At 42.8% G+C, this 26961-nt stretch overlaps 1 protein-coding gene across 1 annotated transcript in view; it reads left to right on the top strand.

The window, feature by feature from the left end:
- Nucleotides 1-26961, top strand: part of hmcn1 (hemicentin 1) — a 162635-nt gene that overhangs the window by 33887 nt on the left and 101787 nt on the right. Inside the window, 14 exon segments of the mRNA XM_007895691.2 lie at nt 4053-4224; nt 6027-6133; nt 11412-11532; nt 12202-12465; nt 13926-14070; nt 15224-15345; nt 17861-18136; nt 22052-22193; nt 22888-23015; nt 23199-23312; nt 24519-24677; nt 25040-25234; nt 25979-26032; nt 26035-26073. Coding sequence (XP_007893882.2) covers nt 4053-4224; nt 6027-6133; nt 11412-11532; nt 12202-12465; nt 13926-14070; nt 15224-15345; nt 17861-18136; nt 22052-22193; nt 22888-23015; nt 23199-23312; nt 24519-24677; nt 25040-25234; nt 25979-26032; nt 26035-26073 — 2038 coding nt within the window.

Here is a 26961-nt window from a genome sequence, read left to right as displayed (position 1 = left end):
ATCTTTTTGTTATCCTCAGAGCTTACTCTCCCACCTAGCTTAGTATCATCCCCGAATGTAGATATTTTAAGTTCTATTTCCTCATCTAAATCATTGATATAGACCGTAAATAATTGAGGCCCAATCACTGATCCTTGCCACTCCACTAAGCGCATCTTGCCAATCTGAGAAGGACCCGTTTATCCCTACTCTCTGTTTTCTTCCTGTTAGCCACTCTTTGATCCATGCTAATATATTGTCTTTAATTCCATGGGCCCCAATCTTGTGTAGCAGCCTTTTATGTGGCACCTTGTTGAATGCCTTCTAAAAATCTAAATACACTACATTTACTGGTTCCCCCTTATCTAACCTGCTAGTGACATCCTCAAAGAATTCTAAAAGATTTGTTAAGCATGACTTCCTTTTTTGTAAAGCCATGTTGACTCTGCCTAATCATGTTATGGTCATCGAAGCACCCCACTACGACATCCCTAATTAAGGATTCTCGACTTTATTAAGGATTCTAGAATTTATTAAGATGGCTTCCTGATGTGAAAGGAATTATATCAATGTAAATTAAATGTAAATTGTATGCATTGTATATCCAAACCTTCATTGACTTGCCTTGAGGGTGAACTGGATTTGGGGGTATATTGCTTAAACTGGACCAGCCAATTACAGAGTCTGAATGGCTAGTTTCTATGCTGAGTGGTAGATTTCTGGACTTCAAACTGATCTGTTCTGAATAGTGCCAAAAAGCCAAGGACTTCAAAGAGAGGACGACCACCGGTGACCAGTAATTGCACAGGGCACAGCATCCTCTGCTTTTGAGTTCATGATAAAACAGGAAGAGAAGAGGCAAACCCATGTTTATCTCTATTCTGTAGTGGAGAGGTGTGGGGCTCATTCAAAACTCATCTGGGAAGCTGAATGAAAGCCCAAACTAAACGGCTCCTTCAGTAAAATGTTAGCCAATTGTAGCACATAATTGCAGGGCTTGGCTGGTTCATATAGTTCATTTTACACATTTATATCATGTAATAGACAGAAACAATATCATCCTTGTTGATCTTTGGTCTTTAATCCCTTGATATCAGTTGACTACTAAAATACAGCATTTGTTTTTAACTTGTAATTTACGTCACAATGGCTTTGTAGTGGCAAGCCACTGATTTCTGTTCCCTGCTTTCTGCCTGCCCACCATCCCTCCATATCCATTGAGTATCTTGCTATATACAACTCCCGCATATCTTATTGTGGCCTTTAAAAGAGCACTGCCACAATTGGTGATGTAAGCTCTTTAAGACGTCCTCCCATCTGAAAGCTGCTCTGTAAATGTAAACTCTACTAATTGCATTGATGTGATACATGTCACTTTCTCACAATAATAATAATAATCCTTGCATTCGATATAATGCCTTAACATGTCATCGAGATGTCTCCAAGTGCTCCACAGGTTATACCGTAAAGTGTATTGACTGTATTTTGTGGGCGGAAAGCCAGTTTGCGCACAGTAGTGACCCACCACTTGACCTGGTGCTGTCAATGTTTACCTCTGGCTGCATTCTGAATCAGTAATGTGGGAAAATGATAGCTATATGGATTCATTTTAAAGTGGCACTGGTTCTCCTTCAAATAAATAGTCCCTTTTGTTCCACTTGGTTTGATCTGAATTTCTGGAAGCAAAGAAAGACCTAACAAGTCCCAGTCAGCCCATTAGTATCCAAGCACAAGGATTGTGTATTGGTTGCGATTCAGTCGCAGATCCACTGTCTGTTGGTCTGGTTGACCACATAAAAGAAATGTAAGAAATGGCCTGAGACCAGTTTCTAGTGGTTATGGGCAGTTGTTCAGAACTCTTTGGGAGATGGCAGAAGAAATTACAAAAGAATGGAGTAAATGTAGCAAAACTCCATCCAGCCCATTTGGGAATCGGTGTAAACGATGGTGCATTTTTGGGGTTGGGGATATTTCGATGATGATTAAAAACAGATGCTCAGTTCTGGCACTTGAACCGGGACGCTGCTGGGAAATTTCAGTTTGAAAAAAAGAAGTTAAACTCAGCTCAGTTTGGCTCAGTTGTTAACACTCCTGCCTCTGAGATAGAAGGTCGTGGCTTAAGCCCTACATTAGGACTTTAGTACTGCATTGTCCTCCTTTTATTGTGTGTCAGCCTGGCTCAGTTGATCGCACCTTCAACTCTGAGTCAGAATGATGTGGGTTTAAGCCCCGCGTCAGGACTTTGAACTTGCGTAGTGTAGGCTGACACTCCAGTGCAGTGCTTGGGGAGTGCTGCATTACTGGAAGTGCCATTCTACAGATGAGACGTTTTAAACAAGATCTTGTCTACCTGTTCAGGTGGAATTTCTCCCGATGTCCTGGCTAACAATACATCAGATAAAATTGATCATTTAATTCATAGCTGTTTGTAAGATGCTGTTGTGTGCAATATTGACTCCTATATTCACCCACAAAATACACATCCCCCTCTGCTGGGAAAGTGGGTCTGAGTTAGCCCATCAGTGTCCATGGATTGCAATTGCATCAAATATCCACTGCATGTTGGTCTGGTGCACCACACCAAAAGGATATAAGAAATGGCCTGGGACCAGTTTCTGGTGTTTAGGGCAGTTGTTCAGAGCTTTTAGGGAGACAGTGGAAGAAATTGTTCTGGGCATATGGCACAAACAATTGATACTTAATAATCTGCCCCTATTTATGTTAGAATCATAGAATATTAATGTGCCGGCTCTTTGAAAGAGCTACCCAGCTGGTCCCACTCCACCGGTCTTACCCCTAGCCCTGCAAATTTTTCCTTTTCAAGTACCTATCCAATTCCCTTTTGAAAGCCACTGTCGAATGTTATTTAATGTTGTCTTTTGCCAAAGTAGATCCCTCCCCAATAAATTCACATTTATCGGGGAGGGAAGAGGCTTCCCCATTGTGTTGGATACTGACTAATTCCTGCAATTAAACAGTAGTCTTTGGAAACTCATGTCTATCACACAAGGTGCTATCCCAAAGCTCTCTATTTAAAATGATTCTTGTTCAGATGTACCAATGAAACACTGCAGTAGATTGAGTAATAATAATAATAATCCTTGCATTTGATATAGCGCTTTTCACGTCGGGAGGACGTCCCAAAGCGCTTCACAGAACACACTGTAAAGTGAATTGACTGTATATTTGTGGGCAAACGCGGCAGCCAATTGCGCACAGCAATGTCCCACAAACAGTCGTTGATTGAAAATGACCAATTTATTATTGTTTTTGGTTTTGGAGGATTATTATTAGGCGTGTGGAGTAAGGAAACTTGCCCAAGGTTTCGCCCTGTCTGGAATTGAACTCAGGTCTCTCGCTTGCAAAGCGAGTGCTCTAACCACTGTGCTACAGGACTCCACAAAGTAGATGCTGGATAAGCCTATCTGCTTTTTGATGTCAAACAGAGAACTGCAATCTTGAGCATTTAATAACCAGTTTAAATGCCAGTCCACTAATGGAATTCCTCTGCTACCTCTCCTCTGTGGAAGACCGTTGCTGGTACAGAGCCAATGTCATTCTTTTCCTTGAAACTCAGCTGGGCTGGCTATTACTGGAGGGAATCAGAAGTAGAATTTGAGGGAACATATTAGATGGTAGTTACACATGATATTAATTGGATTGCTCTTTGCCTTGTACATTTTCAAAACCTACAATACATAAGAAAAGATAGATTTTTTTGCATTGTTCTGCCTTCTTGGCTTGTTCAGCCAGTAACTAGCTCGCCATGAGTTGAGCTTTGCAGGCTAAGAATCTGAGGGGTGAGACTGGCTAGTGTTGATCTGTGATAATGAAATAGTCAGTGCTTAATGCAGTGAAAAGAAGATGTTTTAAAAAAAAACTATCAAATTGCAGTGACAATCCAGCTAGCTAATAAACAAGGAGCACAACTGAAAGAGAAAGGCTACTGGATTTTTTTAAAAAAAGAGTTTATGTTGAAATTCACTGGATGTTTTTTCCCCAGTAAATCCCACATTGCCACTTTCTCTACAGGGGATTGTTGTTCTTAATCTTGTTCCTCTTTTCATTTGCAGGTTTTGAAATGGGTGAAAGAGGCTGTCCAGGCATCCAAAGTCCACCTGCTCTCCACAGACCACCTGACCCGAGCCAAAAACACCTGGCAAATCCCCTTTGATCCCAGCCTGAAAGAGGTCACAGTGTCTCTCAGCGGTCCGGCCCCTTTCATTGAGCTCCGGGATCCCACAGGTAGGATTCTCCCATCATTACAGAGACTTGAAGGGAAGCAAGAAAGGTTAATGATATAAAGTGGTGATGGCCAATAGATTTAAAAATCATTAGCAACCCCTTTGTCAGCATCTCAAGGCATTAATTTTGTGTTGTGGACAACACTCCCCATCCAGGGGGTAACCTGTATTTTGCTGAGCATCACATACTAAACTGCAGCGCAACAAAGGAATAAAAATCAATAGTCAACTAAAGCAGTACTTTTCATTGGAAATATAACCAGTACCAGAAATTGACTTCCACACGGAAATCTCTGGATCGTAATCACAGAGTTCAGATGATCTGCTTGTTCCCTGAGGAGAGCTATGGTTTTAATTTTTTCACTAGCCGGCATGTGTTTCACTAATGCCACTATAATTGTTTGTAAAATAAACAGGTTGTTTAAACTGGATTGTAGATTTAGACTCAGAACTCTCTCTCTCTCTCTCCACACACACACACACACACACACACACACATGACTGAGCCCGGATTTGACAGATGAAGCGAATTGGGCAAAGTCATTGATGAATAACAATGTATCTGGTTCTATGGGAACCTCCAGCTTTCTGGGTTCCAGTAGGACTTTTTACAATGAAAACAATTGGAGTTATTTCCCTGATAATTAAAGCGATCAATTTGCTAATGGTTTTGCATTGGCACTCAACAAATTCCAAGCTGTGACACTGATTAAAATGCACCTTTGAACGCAAAGCGACAACCGTGCATTACAAAGGTCACAGTTAAAGGTCAGGGAGTGAATAGCTCCAAATAGCACATAGATGTAACCCACTGTGGTAGGTACAGGGTCTCACACTCAATGCAAGGCACTGAACGTTTGACAAGGGTTTGATGTTCTTTTAGGGAGCTGCACCAACATGCGAAAGGCTTTTGCAAGCCATAATTCTAGAGTAAATTGTAGATCTCAACTGTCATCAGTAACAACAAACCTTTATTTTCTAAGCTGAAAACAATCACTAGTTTCCAGTGACAAAGGATATGCCTATCTTCTTGTATCAGTACTTTGACCAACAGCTTTAGCTCTGGCTGTAAGTTTTTTAATTTACATAGTAGTATTAATGAACCCCCATGACTTGTACAAAGTGATACTTTGCCAGGTTTGCAAACATCCTGCGCTGATACCATGAGTGTGATCTTTATTTTGATCAGCCAGTGTCTGACACCCACGGGAACCATTACCATGCTTAAGAATATTCAAATCAGACTGAGAGTGCCACATATCTAAGCCAACTACACATGAAAATGTCTAGGTCTGAAATGGTATGTGCACTGTCTCCCTGGAGGGTCACACCCTACTTTCCTAATTATGCAGCACACTCAGGGCGGGGTGATGCTTCGGTGCTGGTGTTGAACAGTTGTGGAGCTTGACTAAGCGCAGGTTGGTGAGAGCCAAGGCTTGGGGACCCCCGGAGTATGCGTTAGGATACTGCTGGAGCCTAAATAACTAAGACAGCATAGCTTGCCATTGAGAGCATTGTCTGGAAAGCTAGAACCACCCTGTCTGTTGGACTTTGTTAAAAGTTAAGTTAAGGGTTAAAAGGAGCTGAGTGGGAAGTGTGATAAGCGTGGCCCTGGGTCCTCCATCATGGCAGCCACTAAATATTTTATGCTCAGTCCAAGGGCAGAAAGAAAAATAGCAGTGGTCACTAAAAACAACAACTAAAGACATGGCTTTACTGATTGTGTCCTTAGATTCGCTGCAGTGACAATTTGACCTGTGTTGGGTTTTCATTGATCAGAGCTTTGTGTTTTCTCATCTGCAGGGAAGCTGATCAAGAAGGGCTCTGGCCTGGTCGAGCTCTTACACATTGCAAACTCTGCTAGGGTGGTTAACATCAAGGATCCAGAGCCTGGGAGGTGGACCATCAAGGTAAGTCTTTGCTATTAAAAGCGCAGATGGCTCTGTTGTTGCTAGAGTCCTCGTCTCCTCTGTTACTGAGGAATAGCTTCATTTAATAGCCCAGTGTCCTCAGGAATTTCTGTGCTGCAAACGGATAATCGTGCTGGTAAAACATCTGACTTGATGTTCTCACCTTGAGCACTGATCACCTTTTACTGAAGAGAATTCTGTTTGTGGGACACTTCTGAATGCAAATTGACTGTCGCAAAATATACTCATTCACATCATTTTACAAAGCTGTATTATAATAATAATATTTACATTTGATATATCACCCTATACTTCATCGAGACGTCTCAAAGTGCTTCACATTTCAGTGGATTAACTGTATTTTGTGGAGTGAAATGCGGCAACCAGTATATCCTATGAAACGTTTGGGGTGGCTCGATGATGTGATAAGGCGCCTATCAAATGTAAGCATTATTATTAATTCGGATCCATGAAAGTTTACAACAGAAAGTGTACACTGATATGTGCCCTATCTCCTGATGGTTATACCATCAGTGGCAGCGAGATTGCCAACAGAGAGGATGCTGTCTATAGGTAAAACCAACAGAGAGGTGGTCCATAGCTCAAACCAACTTAAAATGCGATGTCTGGGACGTGCTTGCCTGGGTGGTCAGCACCTCTTTATCTGCTTCCCTTTATGAAGCTCTTCATTCTTCTTTATCACTCAATAACAAAAGTTTTTCCTCTTGCCCCCCCATGCACCCCCTCGCCCCTCACCACCCCCAGCCCCTGGAGTTTGTAACTAATTGCACTTGGATACCAGTTAATGACAAGACACAGGCAATTATACTCATTAGGGCTATGGAGAGATAAAAAGACTGCTGACAGGAAGGCAGTGTTAATGGGAAGATACACTAACATCCTTCTGCTGAGAAGCATGTAGTTAGTGTAATTTTGACTCTGCTTTGCTCCGAGGTATTTGCCAGGTTGGCAGCGAGAGAGGCCTGACTCTGCTCTCTCGGAAGAGAGCCTATAACTGGTGCCCCCTCTGCTGGGAAAGTCCAATAGGAACTGGAGTAAGACCATTGACTATTGTTTCGTATCCACTGACGGCAGTCAACAATGGGCAGGAGAACTAAGAGTACAAATACAGTACCTCCCTCATTCAAAGAGGCTGCGGGAGAAATGGGTTTTCAACAACAGCCTGCATTTATATAATGCTCTCCACGAAGGGTAATGTCTCAGAGCTCTTTACAAGGATGGGGTCAGATGCCGAGCAAGAGAGAAGGGAGAGATGTGGTCAAACAGATAATGATAATACTTACATCTGATATAGCGTCTTTCATGTCAGAAGTATGTTTCAAAGAAATTTACAGGATTCACTGTAAAATGAAGTGACTGTATTTTTAATAATAATCTTTGCATTTGATATCACGTCTTCGAGACAACTTAAAGCACTTCACAGAATATACTGTAAACTGAATAGACTGTATATTTTGTGGGCCAAATTTGTAAGTGAATAGGTTTTACAGTGAGCTCAAGGACAGAAAGTGGGGTGGGTGGGGGGGCTAAGACATAGGGCGTTCCATAGGTTAGGGAGTAGGATCTGAAGACATTGCCTCTGATGGTGGCAAGCACAATTGCACGTAACAGACAACACTGCCTTTGCGCTATTAACACTCTATTCAGAAGGTACGGCTCATCCCGGGAGGTAACTATAACTAGTGTGGTCAAATGGATGGTCTTGCCGACTCCAGATCGGGAAAGACCTGACTCAGAGTCAGAACAACTGGTTGTGCCGGACAGAGCGAATGTTGAAGGAAAAGCTGGCGCTTTAGATACGAACAGCCAATCTTTCCATCCCTGTTAAGTGCTATGAGACGCTGTGAAGGGCGCTATATAAATGCAAATGGTTGTTTTACTGACAATGGTCCCTAGCATTCAAATTCATTCTCAAATACCTATCCGCAGGGCCTTTAATTGTGTAATTTTTTCATTAAAAAGCCATTTTGAACAAAGGTTCAGACAGTTTAGACAACTGTTCTTATCTCTGGCTTTCCTCACTGTTGGATCCAATTATGAACCATATTTAAAATAAGTCGTACTGCAAAACTTATGTTGGGAATATTTTTCAGACATTGACAAAATTTAGTCTCTTCGAACAGAAATCTGGCAACAGATTAAAATGTAACTCCATCCAGTTAATTGTTCTTTTTTGCCAAGGTTAATCAAAGTGTAACGCTGTGCTCTCAACAGCTGCTTTTGATTTTGGTTTAATTTCATAAAGCCCCTAAGCCTTGTCCTTGGAATTCACCTATAATTAAATCATTTGTTGTGTCCCTGCTTACGTTTCCGAGCACGTTCTTGTAGGTAAAGACATCTAAACAGAAACAGCTTCCCGAGAGAAATCAAAGAGAACCTAGGGGTTTAATGGGACTGTGGTGGGCAGAGCGACTCTGAGCTGGAGCCAAGCAAGTACGGCTCAGTCCTGATAAACACAAAGCTCATTTGCCAAGAATTGCTCGGATCAGTATCTCTAAACGGCAGATAAAAGTAAATTTGCAACAAATTGCACGCTGAGTTGTTCATTCAGCATCTTATCTTCAAAATGTAATAATCGAGAGGATTTGATTCCCGGGCCATGCGAAACTTTAGGCAAGTTTCCTTACTCTGGTTACACGTGCCTCTGTTTACCTAGCAGTGTGTAGAAACACAGTTGTTAGTTAATTGGCGGATCGTTTTCTGGGGGTAATAATACCTGAAAAAAAATGTGGTCACTCAATCCACGACTGTTTTTCGTGGGACAATGCTGTGCGCAAATGGCTGTCGCATTTCACTCATAAAAATATACAGTCAATCCACTCAACAGGATATTCTGTGAAGCGGTTTGAGACATCTCAATGCCGTGATAAGGCCCTGTATCTAATGTAAGGATTATGACTACTATTATCTTTGGAATGTTCAACTCACATTTTGTGAAGCTCCTTCTACGAAAAAGAAATATCTCAAAGAAGGAGACGGAATGAGAGTTGATTACAAATGGAGTGAATGTTCTGAGCCACAGTGAGATGACTGTGCAATTCCAGGAGGCCCTGAACAAATTCCTTGCACATGATCAGGTCCTGTGCTCACCCTGTCTTGAATTGGCCCTTTTCTGGGGGTAATAATTCCTTCAAAAAAAAATCTGAATAATAATTTGGTCACTCATTGCACGACTCATTGTGGGACCCAGCTGTGCGTAATTGTCTACTGCATTTCACCCACAAAATACAGTCAATTCACTTTACAGTACATTCTGTGAAGCGCGTTGAGATATCTCGAAGACATGATAAGGTGCTATATCAAATACAAGGATTATTATTATTTATTCCTCAAACATCCATGAAGTGAATGAGCAATGTGTCTGTAGGATTGTTGGCCAAGACACTGGAAGAATCTCCCTTCTCTTTTTAAATTACACCAGTGTCATGAGTCCTTTAAATGTCCATCTGAAGAGCAGGTATAAGGGACCTCGGTTAAACATCTCATCCAAAGGACAGAACCTCTAACAATGCAATGCTTTTCAATACTGCACTGAAGTGCTCCTGTATAGACTATGAGCTCATGTCCCGACTTGGGGGCTCAAACCTACAAGCTCCTGACTCAGAGGCAAGAGTGCTACCAGACATCTGATATGAATGGAGCTAATCCCTCGAGTCTCTCTGCGATTACCATAGCTCGAAGCTGACGTGTTCCATTCTTTTAGCTTTAAAACCTTTAAAAAAAAGTGCACCATATGAGCTCACCTCACAAAACTGGAGGAATAATTATTCCATTATTAGGTGGCTTAAGCGCAATGAGCTGGGCCAGCGCCAGGCCTTTGTGAGACACGTGCAACCCTCTCTTGCCGGGTGGGGGGAAAGTCACGGGGGTTGTCTCAGATGAGGGATAGGAAGAGCAAATGAAAATGACTGGACTATTTGAACAAACTGATCTTCAACCAGGTCAAAGAGGTTGGGAACATGGAACAATAATACTTGCATTTGATGTAGTGCCTTTCATGTTGGGAGGATGACTCAATGAGCTTATAGGATATGCTGTAAAGCGTTGTGACCGTGACTTTTGTAGGCAAGCATATTATCCAATTTGTGCACGGCAATGTCCATCAAATTAATGCTCAATTTTATTTAAGAGATTAATGGCCAGGACCCCAGAAGAAACACCTTTCTCTTTATTGAATAGTGCCATGGGATCTTTAACATCCATCTGAATAGGCAGATGAGACGTTGGTTTAATGAATGTCTCATTTGAAGGACGGCACCTCTGATAATCCAATACACCTCCTCCAGCACTGTACTCGAGTGTCAACCTGGACTGTGAGTTCAAAGTCTCGATGTGGAGTTTGATCCTGCATCCTTCTGACTCAGAGGCGAGATTACTAGCGACTGACCCAGGCAGCTAAACGTCATTCTGCATGTTGAGCACAATCTGCCATTTTATTAGATCACAGCAAATGTTTTAATTCCATTCAGCTGCTTCTCCGTATCCCCTGACACCCTTACTTCCTAACCATCTATCCTCATTATAAACATTCCCAATCAATTTGGCATCCATGGCCCTTCGTGCTACCACCCCACCCCCGGCCAGTAAAGACATCCACATCCCCACAGAGAGATTTGCAGAGAGCTTGTTAGATGATTTTGCGGGGGGGAGGGAGGAGAAGTTACAGTAAAATTAGATGTTGGATCCATTGGAACAATTTAGGAAGCGGAAGCCCTGTGGTTTTATGCTGCTGTCTGTGTGGAAACTAATGTCTTTTAAGAGCACAGGTTTTACAGCATTCCTAAAACTGGAACTGACATCAGAAGCCTGGAGGCCTGTGTTCAGGCTGAATGTTAAATTAGACCTTCCCAATGAAGCCCAGGCTTTTATTTCAGATACAACACCATTGGTCAGTTGCCTCCCAGCGTTAGCTATTTTCTCAAAATGCGGAAATATGTTCTGCTATTTGAGAAAATGAAAATGTCACAGTGCTGAGGCCTGGAGTCGGACTATCCTGAGCCCTGGGCTGTGGGATTTGAACCCGAGAGACCATGTGGGGCTTAAATCCATGACCAAAGGGGAGAATGCTATGCACTGAGCCAAGTTGAAATGTTGCCTACAAAGAAAAACACCATTACCTCACTCTAGTAAACCCTGAGAAACACTTCAACAATAAAATGCTTCGACAATGTGGTAAGGCTCGACAAGAATTATAATTATTTATGTGTTTGCACATGATGGTGGTCCTCAAGTCATTTCAATGAGGTTGTATTTTCAGACCTCAAGTGGTGGAAGACATTCAGTTCGAATCACAGGCCTCAGCAGTATTGATTTCCGAGGTGGATTTTCCAGAAAGCCAACGATGGACTTTAAGAATATCGCCAACAGGCCCGTTCAAGGTCAGTGTGTTACAGCTGCTCATCCCCGTACTCCACCAACAGTGAGTTATCTCCTTTGAGCCACCAGAGGCCAAGGGAGCAGGACAAGAGGACATGGTGAGAAAGGGCAATTTCAGGACAGACGCCAAGAATTTACTCAGAGGGACACCAAGGAAGAAGCCTTTTAAGCTTACTGGTATTACTGGGGCAACATCTTACAAGGTGTTTCTCAGAAATAAAGTCAAGGTTAAAATCACAATTGCAAGAGAAGAAAAGTGAACGGCAGACAGGAGGACGCTTGTAAGACTGAGCAGTAATTCTTGGAAATATTTTATTTGACGTACAAGCCCATATTTTAGGGTTAATGTTTCATAATAAAGCTGCTCACCGCATTTCAATAGTTTTATAACTTAATGTTTGTATGTGACCTTAAAAATGTTTTTATATATATATGTATATTAAAAACAAAATAGCCATCCAGGGAGTCTAGAATGTTCTTGTACCTGACGGCAGTTATGGATTATTTGGACTATAAATCCTCAGTAATAACTCTCCAGACAGGGCCATGACAGTGTGCTTCCTATAGGAAGTAAAGGGCTCTTGTTTTAATAGGCCAGTCGGTTCTCATTGCCTCCACTTAGCTGTTGTACTCTATGCCTGACAGGCGTGTCCTGTTCTCTGTGCCCACAGGTATACCCACATACCTGCTGCTGAACACCACAGGGCTCACCCCGCCCGCACGAGTGGACCAGGTGGACCTTCTCAGTATATCCGGCAGCGCTTTGAAGACCTTTCCCGTGAAGTACTTTCCTGACCGCAAGCCGTACAGTATCTTAAACGTGTCCGACTTCATTCCACCTGAGGAAGCCTTCTTCCTGAAAGTGACCGGCTACGATAAGGAAGGCTATCTCTTCCAGCGAGTCTCTAGTGTCTCCTACTCCAGTATTGTCCCAGGTACGAAGTGGAGGTGCTTGCTGTGGTAATCTGCGATGGACTTTTACTTCTCTGCCATTGATAATCAGTTGGACCAAAAACTTGTGCTTTTTGTGTTTTTGATCAGTCGGGTGTCTGACACATGTGGAAGCCCATCACTATGCTTAAGAGTATTCAACAACAACAACAAGATTACATTTGTATAGCGTCTTTCACTTCGGGAGGACGTCTCAAGCTGCTGGACAGAGTTCAGCATTTCAGACTCATATCCAAACCAAACTGAGAATTCCATGCATCCCATCTACGCATGGAAATTCCAGAGATAGTTGGTGGAGTTGGATGCGCATGCTCTCCCTGGAGGGACATCCTAAATCCAGAAATTATTAGGCTCAGGTTGGCAAGAGCCAAGGCTTGGGGACCCTAGAATGTTTGTTGGGGTACTCCTGGAGGTTAACCAGCTAAAACCGCATAGCTTGCCATTGATATTGCTGTTCAGCAAGCTTTCCTGCTGCCTGTCCAGCTAGGACCACCCTTCCCGTTAGGGCTTTGGCTTGCAGGGTCAACAGGAGCTGAGTGGAATGATTCCCTCCCCACAGTGACTGATGTGCATCCACCTTAGAATTGGAGCCCTGTAGTTCAGTGGTTAGCACGCTCGCCTCGCAAGCGAGAGGACCTGAGTTCGATTCCCGGGCGAGGCAAAACCTTAGGCAAGTTTTCTTACTCCACACGCCTCTGTTCACCTAGCAGTAAGTAGGAACCTGGTTATTAGTCGATTGGCGGAATTGCTTTTCTTTAATCCCCTAAAAAAAATTAGTCACTCAATCCACAATTGCTTTTCGGATACTGCTGTGTGCAATTGGCTGCTGCGTTTCGCCCACCAAAATATACAGTTCAATTCACTTTGAAGTATATTCTGTGAAGTGCTTTGAGATGTCTCAACAATGTGATAAGGCTCTATAACAAATGCAAGGATTATTATTACCAGAAAAGGGAACTGAAGGCTGCAGTACACATGCAGAGATGTAAAGAGAGCGCATTATGAATTTCCAGCCGTCCTTGCAATATTCATAATAATTCTTGCATTTGATCCAGCGCCTTTCATGTTAAGACGACATCGCAAGCATGCTCCTTAACTGTAAAGCACAGTGATTCTGAAATGTAATGTCCCATAAAACATCCATGAAGTGAATGACCACTTTATCTGGGGGAATTGTTGGCCAGGACATGGAGAGAAATTTTAAAGTCCACCTGAACAGGCAGACGGGATCCAGATTTAATACCTCATTTGAAGAACGGCACCTCTAACAGTGCAGAGAATGCTCTGCGCTGGCATTGGAATGTCGGTATAGATAGTGTGAATTCAAAGACCCGACGTGGGGCTTGAACCCACAACCTTCTGACTCAGAGGTTGAGTGTGCTACCGACTGAGCCAGGTCTGCCTCCAAATGAAACTAAAATTCAAACACAATATTTTTCTCTAGGAGCTCCGGAGGTCATAATGCCAGCCCGGACTCCTGGCTACTACCTGCAGACGGCCTCCCTCCTATGCACCGTCAACAGTCTCATTCCCTTCACATTGCGTTTCAGCAGAGGTGGCGCCAAGCTCGGAGCCGATCAGGTTTTCAAGTACGTACGAACGCTTACAGTCTCGTAGAGTGTTTCTCACCTTATTGTACCCAAGAGTTTCAGGGCCGGAATTCTTCTTCCTCTTGTCTTGGAATGTACGATTTGTGGGAAACTCTTAAATTCAGTCTTAATTTGGAAGCCGGAGTTTCCGCACTTCTTAAAAAGAACAGATTTTCCAAATTAAGACATTTAAGACTTTTTTTTTACCCACACGATCTTAAATTCTGAGACAAAATGATCTGAATTCTACAAAAAACACACTCGGCGGGGGAATGGAACGTGTGAAATAGGTTATGAAAACGCAAGGCCTTCGGAGAGAGATCTGCAATGATACTGCAGATTAAATAGGGAGCATGATGCCTAGTGGGACAGTGTTCAGGGTTGTAAAGGACAATTTCAGAGTAATTACCACCTTCCTGAACACACAAAGGCAAAACTTTACTCAGTCAAGTATAGGTTTAATTTAATTGAAATTGACCTTTTTTTAAACAAAACTAAGCAGAGATTGTGAAGTGGGACACCTGCTTGGCATCAACATTTTAATTATATTTGACCTAATTGTAGACCACCCATAACTTAGTGTAACTTAATGAGCAGACAGAATCTGTACTCTACAGGAATTCTAACTCATTTCAACACAAAGTGCAGAGAGCTGAATGTATTATACTCAGAGATCACTATAGAATGTGCTACAATTTCTACTTACCATTACACTGCCTAAGGTTAGCCAAAACCATTACATCGAAGAGGTTACAAGCACAACCATTATTAATAATAACCATTACTACTACTAATTATTATACAAAACCATTACACCCCTAGATTACATACAAAGCCATTACACTGCCAGAAATTACATACAGACCATTAATAATAAAAACCATCAACGATAACAATTAATGATTATTATTAACACCCCCAGATTTCATACAAAACAGTTACACCCCACAGAGATTACATACAATGCCAAAACATCCCAGATATTACATACAAACTATTACACTGTTTGAGATTAGACAAGGAATCATTATATGTCCAGAGATTATATACAGAACCTTTACACCCCCAGAGTTTATATGAAGAATCCTTACACTGATGGAGATTGTTCTAATTTCCCTCCTCTTACCTCCTCGTTTCACTTTCTTTCTCACAGAGAATCTACCAGCGCGAAGTTGGATATACCTCGTGTTTCTGCTGTGAATGAAGGATACTACGAATGTATCGCAATCAGCAGTGCTGGCACCGGCCGTGCTCAAACCTTCCTGGACGTGTCGGGTAAGGATTATTCCCGCACTCCCAGGAACCCAAATTCCACTTGGCCTCAGCCTTATAAGCATCATCTTAAAACTTGAGTCCATGCATGATTTTGGGAGATGCATCTCTATTATGGAAGACGGTTTTCCCCAATTTTCAACAAGAACGGCCAAATCAAGAACTTTCCAAGATTCTGCTCATCCTAATTTTTTTTTAAAAAGGCACTGACCGGCCTTCGAGGGTCTCAGCGGTAAAACTGCTCATTTGTTCATTTGCTTCCCGATTTCACATTTTGTCGAAACAGAGGCGATTGGTTGGCACAGATGCCAAATGTGTTACGAAAAGTCGCCTCGAGTTAGTTGCTTCATCTTGTGTCATAGGATTTATGTACCGTTTCCCCAGGGGAATGCGATGAGGTGCAGGCACGCGAGGTACATTTAAAACATAAACTGCAAATACTATTTGGGAGTTGCAGAGCTTTGGCCCAACTTACCTGAAATCAGCTTTTATTTAGCTTACTAAAACCATAGAGCTCTTAGTGCGCTCAACTTCTGGCTTTTCCATGCACCTCTAAACTTCGCCCCACAGACTCTCTCAGCCTGAGCCAAAAGCAACATTTCTCAGTTCTACAAGATGGTTCTACGCCCCAGGATCCCTGCTGTATATGCTATTGTCTGCTGGGCTCCAGTGTCAAAGCAGAGTGGTTCCAGAGCTGTAAATTCAGCTCAGCCTCGAGCTGATGGAAATTGAAAGTTTTTAATGCTTTACTGGGGCTATAGGCATTCCTCAGTCTCACCCACACTCTGCTGTGGGGAACAGAACATCGAGCGTCAAGTTCCTTAACGTACAGCTCCGCTCGGTGTGCTCATTTAGACTAATTTACACGTCCTCCGCCCCACAGTTGGCTGATAAACTTCCATCCACTTTGCCCCTCATTCTGTGGAACTCTCTAAACATTCCTCTTTCAAAATCCCAAATTCTGACTGTTTAATTGGTCACCTTCCTCCTGCTTCTCACCACCCCCTCTCACCCCACGACAACCTGGCCCATCTTCCACCTTGCTCAGTCTCCCACGCCGTGTCAACACAATACAATTTACAATATAGTTTACTTTTCATATAGGTTACATTTCCCATCAAGAAGACGTCTCAAAGCACTTAAGAATAGGGTCTCACTTTAGAAATTGCCTCTCCCATTCCTTGCGCCAAGCCTAATGGCTATTGTATACTGCTGGAAATCTCGTATCACATTCCACCAGGGGAGCGAGCAGCAGGGGGAGGCTGATTTATATTTTTCCCTCCAGGCTAACATTGGCCAGGATTGAGGAAAGTTCTAAGTGCATAGTTGGGGCTCTGCTAACCAGTGCTGCTAAATGTATCAGTGTTATTAAAGAGTCCCTCTTTAAGAATGTTAAAAGTGATCCTTTAGAGGCGGCCGCCTTCCCACACCCTCCTCCCCGGACCTTTCAAGAGATGGATTCTGATGGATTAACCTGAGGCAGATCAATGTCCTCCATGTGGTTTTGGCTGTCAGGGGTCCCATGGGAATTGCTTAGGGATTGTACCTCTTAAGCCAGATTCACACTGGATTCTTGCACTTTCGTTCTAACTCCGCACAAAAGGCTCAGCAGCTCATAGGAACAGGAAACGAAGAGGCCATCCAGCCCCTTGAGCCTGTTTCCATTCTATTAGATAATGGCTGATCCGTACCTCAACTCCATTTACCCACCTTTGCTTCGTATCTCTTTTGATACCCTTACCCAACAAAAATCTATCAACCTCTGTCTTGAAAATTTCAATTGATCCAGCATCCATGGCCTTTTTGGGGGAGGGAGTTCCAGATTGCCACTCACCTTTTGCGTGAAAAATCACATTAATAGCCTTCATGAGAGCTGCTCTAACGCATTCCTGCATGGCACACTAGAGCATTAAATCAGCAAAAAATATATATCAGTGGGAATGTGCTCCATGCTGTTAAGGAATGCAAACATGCTCATTTGGCAATTACTTTGTAGGTAATGTTGTGTTTCATCACCTACAATGTAAATAAAACTCAGGAGAAATTCCACCTGGGTCTAGATTTGCTCTACTTTATGCCAACATTTCAGAGCTTGGCAAGTGGTTGAATTTGGTCTTAACTCTGAAGCCATTTGCTGATCTTGAAAAAAAATGTGCAAAAAAAAAGGCTTCAAAATAACTTATGGATTTGCCAAATTTTGGACACTCTGAAAATGCTAAGAAAATAGTGTAAGTCTGGAACCAACCCAGGTGGAATTGCTACCCCCTGGAGTGAAATTAGTCCCATAACACGGTGTTGAGTGTAAATATTAAGTGTCTAATTTAACTCAAATCTGGAATGGATCAAATATGGGATATTACCCCAGCGATGAATTATCATTGCCCTTGCAATAACACAGTGATTTACTTCCAGTTACTGGAAGCAGGGCGTCTATTAAAGGAATCCTGTTTAGAAATCTCCATACGTGTATCAGGCCTCGGTGTGATCTGATCTTTAGTTTCGGTCTTGAACCCCGCAGAACCTCCTCCCACCATCCAGGTGCCCAACAACGTGACGGTGGTTCCTGGTGAGAGAGCCGTGCTGACCTGTCTGACCCTGAGCACGGTGCGCTACAACCTCACCTGGCAGAGATACGGTGCTGACCCCAGACTGACGGAAGGACTTAGAGCTCAAGTAATGAGCAACTTGTCTCTGGAGATCAGAAGTGTGCGGACGACTGATGCTGGGCAGTACAACTGCATTGCTTCAAATGAAGGAGGAGCGACGCTTGGCTCGGTGTATCTGGTGGTACAAGGTAAGTAGTACAGTTCGCTGACTTTGTTATACGGTGTAACAATTACCCACTGTAATACAGTAAAACTTGCTTAACTCTTATCTTTATAAATCGTATAATCGCTTAAGTTGTACATTCACCCGAGTCTCTTTCAGTTTCCTATCAAAACCACTTAGATTTCTTGTGCTAGTTGAATTTATGAAAAAGGTGCTGAAGCAATTGTAAGGTCATTATTATATTGCTGTAATACAGTGGGTTCCACCTTGCGATGACATCTCAAAGCTCTTCACAGGATATACGGAACAGAATGAACCAATATTGTTTGACTTCAGTCGTTTTGTGAAATTAGCAATCGCAATTTAAGAATCCATCATTTATTAATAATAATTATCATCATCCTTGCATTTGATATTGTGCCTTATTACAAACGAAAAGTCTCAAAGACCTTCACAGGGTTATTGTAAATATAGTGATTGTGTATTTTATAAATGAACATGGCAGCTAATTTGGGGAGTGAGTGACCAATTGAATGACAAATCTGGGAGATTGTTGACCAATTAACTTTTGTTCTGTGTGATTTCATAATTATCAGTCAAATTATTGTTTTTTTATTATTTGAAAATGAATGATCTTACAAGCGAAGACCAGGTGGAATTTTAGCCCTCAAATACATATCATATGAATATCAGGGTCGAAAGGTTACAGGTTCAAACTCCCAAGTCAGTACTTGAGCTCAGTATAGGATGTGTTACTTTTTTGGGCTGACACACCAATGTGTAATGTTGACTCTTTCCTTCCCTCCCCCTGCCAGCCTCCTCACACTCAAACTTAATCTGCCCGTTTCCATTTCACATTTTTTTCCCCCTCCCAGAGTAGAGAGATGTAACCAGAACAATAAGAGGATCCCACGTGCTGGGTTGATATCATTGTCTTTTTGCCAGATGCAGAGCAGACTTCTCCCCTGATGGCTGCGCACTTTGTTGTGTGCGGTTTATCTCGGGTGCTGGAAACGTGAATGCTCTTGTTCATATAAACAGCTGTCAGGATACCCTCAGGACATTTAATTGCTACCCACAGCCGGCTGGATCACAGTCATTATTCCCACTTTGATGTGAGATCACTAACAGGTAGAAGAAAGGTACTGAGCGTCTGAGTTCACGGGCAGTGGGGAGCAATGACGGACTAGAATTCAGTGATGTTAATGAGGCTGGAAAGGGAAGCCAGATTTTGCCTTCAACACGAACGCAGCACAATCTGCGAGTTTTAAAGTCAAGTGAAACGTCTATTTCTGACACCCTCCCCCTTTGTGTTTCTACCACTTTTGGTTCGGAGCATAAAAAACTAAGTGGCGAGAGTTGGTAGAAATCACTTTGCCCTGTGAGGTTTCCTTTCAATCTCTCTTCACATCTTCCTGCCTAAATAATCCCACCCACACAACTGACATGAGGCCCTTTTCATGTTGCTCTGTCTAACCCTCAAGTAGACTTGACATGACTCATATCTGTAGTTAACGTAGCCGCCAACCACTCGAGGACTGGAGCGATGAGCCTGGTCTGGTTTGTTTCCTAAGCTGGTGCAGGGTAAGGTGGGAGGGTGGGGGCTCGGGGAGGGGATTTTGTGCCTCTAAAGAGAACATGTCAGAGAGCAGTATTTTTCACAGTGCTCTTCATTAACCTATCCAGCATGAGAGCCATACAGTGTGTTATTTCACCCACTCACCCACAAAGTGCACCATCGCCCCACTTTTTTAAAACAAGCAACAAATTACATTTGTATAGTGCCTTTCACATCACGAGGATGTCCCAAGGCGCAGTAAATCCTGTGAAGCACTTTGAGGCTTCCGTCTGATGTCAAAGCCACTACGTCAAATGTAAGGAATATTATTTCAGGATTTTATTTCAGGATGTTGAGACTTTGTGGAGCTCACAGTCTCGCAATATGATACAGAGCTTGGGGAGCGATGTACTATCATACTTTGAATGAAACGTTAAATCGAGGTCCTGTCTGCCAGGGAATAGGTGGATGTTCAAGATTCACTATTCAAAAAAAACTTTCTACAGTGTCCTGGCCAACAATCCTTCAAATAAAATTGGTCGCTCACTTCACAGCTGCTTGTGGAACATTGCTGTGTGTAAATTGGCTGCAGTGTTCGCATACAAAATACACAATCACTGCATTTTACAATACATTCTGTGAAGTGCTTTCCAATTTCTCAATGACAGAAGGCACTCTATTAAATGCTTATTATTAGTTATGTAATAAGCCAAATATCTAGTTATCCACTGATCGTACATTAGGGCGAAGAGATTTCCGATTTAGAGAAAATTGTCCACGTTTACCCTCTGTGGCTGATTTGCCTGGTTTGATTTCTATTAAACAAAAGCAAACTGAGTGAAAGCCATTCAGGAGAGGGGGCGGGGGTGTGAAACACAGTAGTAACACCAATTGACAGAAAATCAAACGCTCTCTGGTCCAGAGCCAGGTATATCATCCAATACAGTAAAAGAACACAATGCTCGGTCTAGTTTGCAGTATTTTGTGATTATATAAAATGAATCCGAGACCAAATAAAATTGGTCATTCACTTTGTATTTAGCAAATTAGCTGCTGTGTTCGCCCACAAATACAGTCACTGTCTTGTCTTCCTATGTTCCTATAACTTGAAGTATATCCCTCCATTCTGCCATGATCTACTTCTAAAGCACGTTTATTGGCTGTCAATGGTAATTCTACTTGGATTCCTTCTGCGGAAATAATTAGACACACACACCACCCCCTACCCCGCCACCAATAATCGCTCTCTCTTCACCTTCCTCCAAAGTCTCACCTTGAAGAAGGCCTTCAAACCCCCTTTCAAAAAAAATTGTATTTAAACAACTTGCATTTCATGTGGGGTAGCATCTTGGAGTGCTTAACTCAGGGAAAATAAAATCTCTGTTTGGCCAGTTTAATGTAGACCACAACTAAAAATAACATGTGAAGAAATGCCAACAGTTCAGTATTTTCAGCTGACGTCCTGAGCATATGAGTTGGAAATGTTTTCCACACCATTTATTCCCGCTTGCCATTCTTTACAACATGTAAATCGATCCATATAATCTCTTTAACAAGCTTTTTCATTGCTTTCCGTAACCCTGTCTAATAGTGCAGTCGCAGCCCAAAATTCGCCTCCTATTTCTCCATCAGAAATGGACACATTATATTGGCGAAATTGAGTCTGTAGAAATTAATAATAATCCTTGCAATTGATGTAGTGTCTTATTCATGTCGTCGGAATGTCTTAAAGTTCTTCGCAGGATTTTACAGTGTATTTGTGAGTGACCACACAGCAGCTAATTTGTGGACAGCCACAAAGTGAATGACCAATTTTATTTGCGGGATTGTTATTTTTAATATCTACCTGAACTAGTGGACGGGACCTTGATTTAACGTCTTGCCCGAAGGACGCCACCTCTCTGCAGTACTCTCCGTAGCACTGCATTGAAGCGTCAGCCTAGACTACGCAGTTCAAAGAATCCACAACCTCCTGCCTTAGGCTAGAGCACTACCAACTGAGCCAGGCTGGCACCCTTTTACTGCTTTTAAGCTGGATTGTGGAGTATATAGACTGAGAGGTATATTTGAGTCACATAAGGTCAGTGGTGTCTCGCCTTTGTTGCCTTCCCGCAAAGTGCTATTAATGATAGCTTGCGGAAGCTAGGGTGACCATGTTGCCGTTGAGGATTGGTTAGAAGTAGGGAGAGCCCGTGGAAATTGGGCAAAGTGTTACAAAGATAGAAATACATAAGTTATATAGAATTCTCAAATGTTTTCACGATGTGGGTTTCGAGACAAAAATGAAAGGTTCTTTAGTCCTATTATTCAATGGCTCTCTGCGTTGACGTGTTGCTTCATATGTTACGCTGAATGAACGATGAATATTCTTTTTCATATCAGAGCCCCCGAGAGTCACTGTCCATCCTAAAACACAGACGTTCACCGAGAGAAAGCAGGTGCGAATCCGCTGCTCTGCTACGGGCTACCCCCAGCCACATATCGTCTGGACACACAACGATATGTTCATAATGGGATCCAACAGGTATGCACTCATTTAACTGTGGTTTTCATTTGCCTTATTTCAAGATGTCATCACTTTCTGCAACATTACCAGAGGTGGCTGCTGAGCTACCTCCGATCTCCAGCTGCCTTTATTAATAATAATAATAATTTTTGCATTTGATATAGTGCCTTATATTTCGAGTCATGATAAGGCGCTATATCAAATGCAGGGATTATTATTATTATCACATCGTTGAGACATGTCAAAGTGCTTCACAGAATATAGTATCAAGCGGATTGACTGTGTATTTTTGTGGATGAAATGCAGTGGATTTGTGCGTGAAAAATGGGTGAAATGCAGCAGCATAATCATGAGGATTATGATCCTTGGAAAGCGAGTCGGCAATCAACTAACAGTCGGGTTCCTACTTACTGCTAGGGAAACAGAGGCATTTGGAGTAAGGAAACTTGTGCCCAGGAATCGAACCTGGGTCCTCTCGCTTGCGAGGCGAGCACGCTAACCACTACGATACTCCTGTAGTCAAGATCCTCTTGATGATGGACCAGTCAGTCTGGCTCATTCTTGTTTTCCTATGTTCCAATCTATCAGATGCAGTCACCAGCGCTTTGTTGCTGCTGTTCCCTGATAAATTATTATTTTTCCAACACTTTTAACTTGTTTTTTAAAAAAAGGCATTGATCTGAAACATCACATTGCACTTTGTGTTTTAAAGGCATATTCTGATTGAAGGCGGCAACCTGGTTATCCGATACGCTACGCAGAAAGATGCTGGAGTTTATACCTGCCTGGGCAGTAACCCTGCAGGGACTGATAGACAGGCATCAGTTCTCACCTACATAGGTCAGTCTGACAGTCCTTGTATTTTTGTGGGCGGATAGCAAATGGAGCTATGAAGCGAGTAAACAATATCTTGTTTGTGGAATTTGTTCGCAAGGACACTGGGAGAAACTCCCTTCTGTTCGGGAGTAATAAAGGATTAGTCTGGACTGGAGATGTGATTTGTTACCTCTTTTCCTTCTTCAGAGGTTCCAAAGGTCAACGTGGTCCGAAAGGAGATACTCGTTGGTCTGGGTGACACTTCGGTGCTGGAATGTCCAGCCACTGGGGTTCCAGCGCCCGAAGTGAAGTGGTTCAAAGGTGAGAGAGAGCGGGTGTGGACTCGATGGGCCAAAGGGCCTCCTTCTGACCTGTACGTTTCTGTGATTCTAAGGCTGAACTCCACTCTGGGTGCTAATCTCATTTCCGACTTCTGTGAAATCAGTGAGGAGCAGAGTTCTGGAAGGGAGCTGCAACATGCCCAGATTTGTTGGTTTTTACTCCTTCCGCCTCGAATAATTTAGACATCATTGCGTACAAAAACATTCATTAGCCAGTTGATCCTGTTGCCTTATTTAAGTGCAAATGTTTGGAGGTTGAACGCAATTTGACGATGAACCTGTTGCTTATAAGAATGAATGAACTAGTTTAAGATGAGGCTTAATTGCCGGTGAAACTAACCTGAATTCTGCCAGTACCAGAGCAGGTTGCACATGTTTGCGGACTTTGGCATTATTAACACATTATTAACACTGCCTCCGGACCAGTCAAAGAGTGGAGTGTGACATCAGCATTGATGTTAGCAGCCCCACCGGTGCTCCTAGTCTGACATTCCGATCAGTCTGAAATTGAGAAAAAAAGAATTGAGTTTGTGCTTTTTGTCGAACCACTAGGCTTCTTCAGACAGCTGTGGAAAATAGCTGCTGACAGCAGGTAGATTGTGCAAATTCCACATCATTTCGAGGGCCCCTCTCGGCAAAAAGGCAGTAGGATTCATGCCTTGCGAGCCAGAAATTCCTATTCCTCTCAGGTCTTTAACTGTATCAAAATGCAAATGCAAGGATTACTATTACCATTGACTCCTGCCATTTTCCATTTTGGTTGAGTTGAGGAAAGCTAAAAATCACTCTGGTCTCATAAGCTGCTGATAATTATGTATATGCTTTAAACCAGTAATACCTCTGAGTGACTGGGGACATCCTTTCACCTGGAGCACAGAGTAGCATCAAGGAGCTCTTAAAGCAAGCAATTGTCTTTGTGGAGTTCCACAACCCCAACCTTTCTTCCCCATTTCTAGCATTCAGCCTCTCGCTCTGAAAGATTGGGCCAGTGGACTACCACCTCCTCTGTGACTTCCAACCCTAGCCTCACCTGCGCGATTTAACCAGCAGGAGGCAATCACCTCAGTTCATTGTTCTTTGGGGGGAGGTGGGAGGTGTCTTGAGGCTTGTGAGCAATTGTATCTGACTCATGTCAGTTATGCTTATTCTCACTTTTTTTAAAACTAAATGTTCTTTGTGATTTCAGGCGACCTGGAGCTCAGACCTTCTAATTTCTTAAGAATCGATACCAGTCAAGGCACTTTGAGGATTCAGGGCAGCCAGGACCTGGATGCAGGAGATTATATGTGTGTGGCCACCAACGAGGCAGGAAGAGACACCGGGCAGGTCACTTTGGAAGTCGGTTGTAAGTTTCTACAACAAATTTGCAACTTGCAGTGAAACGCACTATTGATGGCGGTGGCTTTGTTTGCAGTTATGAGTGAACTTATGCTGATCACCATCAACTTCAAGTGAAGAGGGGTGGGGAGGGGGAATCAGACCATGGGGAAAGTGACCTGAATCATGCATTGTCTAGATTACTGAGATGTCTGCACTTTACAGAAATTGGTTTGCGATCTCATTTGGCAAATCTACACAAGATTCTGTTCAGTGGTGGTTTGGCATTGGGGATAATTTCTTCAACAGATAAAACCCGAATGGAGGTATACATAGAATCGGTAGAATTGGCGGTTAGTATATTTAACTGGTTTCACTCTCCTTCCACAGCTGCCCCTACATTCTTTCAGTCTCCGCTGGATATTTCAGTGGACATTGGCTCCAATTTGACTCTGCCCTGCCAGGCACAGGGCTACCCTGAGCCACGGGTCAGGTGGCGACGGTTGGATGGACTGTCCATTTACTCCAGGCCTCGAGCCGTCAGCTTGGTCACTCAGTTGACAACCGGAAGCCTCTTCTTTAACAGTGAGTTCTGTGATATCATGTTCCTATAAAATAGGGAGCACAGGCACCGCGGTAGTTACAAAGTCATGTAAGTTTTCTCCACATAGTTAAGACTCACTGATCTACAGGTTAGAATTTAAACCAAGGTAATATTTTGCCTGTTCACATGAGTATTAAAAATTCCTTGGCTCTATTTCAAAGAAAGACAGCAGTTCTCTTGGCTGTTTTCCTCCTTCATCCAAATTAATAAAGGCTTTGACTTGGTACTGGTTGTGCGACGTTACTATTAACTATCGCTTGTACCCGCTTAACAGAAGCAAGGCTTCAATGTAACCTTATGTGAAGCAACTTTGAGACGTTCTCCTGATGTGAAAGGCTCTCATAAAATTTGAATATAATTATTATTATTACTAACATAGTACTGCACTGCAACCTCCTCCGCATTGTCGGAGGTGCAGTCTTTAGGATGAGTCATTAAACTGAGGTCCTGTCTGCATGTTTCTAATGGCCAACAATTGCCCAAGATAAAATTGGAATGTCCAATTCACTTTCATGGTTGTCTGTGGGACACAGCTGTGTGCAAATTGGCTGCCAGGTTCATCCACAACCCACACAATCACTACACTTTAAGGAAAAAAAATCTGAAGTACTTTGAGACATCTTCCCATAGCGAAAGGTGTTGTATCAAATGTAATTTTTTTTTATTTTACTGTTATTCAATGCGGCACAATCGTGAATCGTAACTAACGCAACTCTTCTCTTCAGATCTTTGGGTGGATGATGAGGCCACGTACGTCTGTGAGGCTGAGAACCAGTTTGGAAGATACAGGCCCAGGTCAGAGTAACAGTGACGGGACTGGGTAAGTGATCAACAGGAGCTGAGCAACCAATGGGCTGATAATTATATGTTCAGTGTGCGGGATCAAACATTAAGATGCATTGCTGTGCACAATTGGCTGCCGCATTTCACCCACAAATATACAGTGAATTCATTTTACACTATATTCTGGGAAGCGCTTTGAAAAGTCTCGAAGACGTGATAACGTGCTATATCAAATGCATGGAGTATTATTATTATATACTTGGGAAAGGTACCACTGAGTGCATAACCCAGCATGATGGAGCACCTTCAGGAGAGGAAGGGAGTAGAAGAGTGTAAACAAGAAACCTTGGGCACAGTTTCAGGATTAGATGTCAAGCAGACGTTTCCAGCTTTGATACCACATTGCATCTCTAAATGAAAGACAAACAGAACCACAACAACAAACCAAGTTTACTTTTGCTCCTCAGACTTGACAGAGGTAGAGCTGAGGCGCGAAACAATGAAAGGCTCGGGAGTGAAACCATACATTTCCTGTGGGGTTTCAGTCCACCAGAACTTAATAATTGCTCGAGGAGCACACAGCGATCAGGTTTCAGGTTGAACGTTTTCTTTTCATAGAAACCTCGAGTACAGGAAAGGCTTTAGATTTTACAGCCGTGTGTGCGCGCACACATGTGTCCGCTGGATTCCTTCACCTCCCAACGAGTCTGTGGGTCCCCGCTAGCCACCGAGGACCTGGAGAATGTATCGGAGAAGTACCAGCTGGAGAGCTGCTTTTCACACAGGAGACCCACTCCCACAACCTCGCAAACGTTCCTGCAATGGTCCTGGGTTAAGATAAAGGATTATGAGAATACAAACAAGAGACCTCGGGCACAGCTGCAGGGCCAGATGTTAACCAGCCTGCGGTTAGGTTTACAGCTCC

This window comes from Callorhinchus milii, unplaced genomic scaffold (genome assembly GCF_018977255.1).
Source record: "Callorhinchus milii isolate IMCB2004 unplaced genomic scaffold, IMCB_Cmil_1.0 Scaffold5, whole genome shotgun sequence".
Taxonomy (NCBI): domain Eukaryota; kingdom Metazoa; phylum Chordata; class Chondrichthyes; order Chimaeriformes; family Callorhinchidae; genus Callorhinchus; species Callorhinchus milii.
The sequence above is the reverse complement of the archived record's forward strand: the minus strand, read 5'-3'. Positions and strand labels throughout refer to the sequence as shown.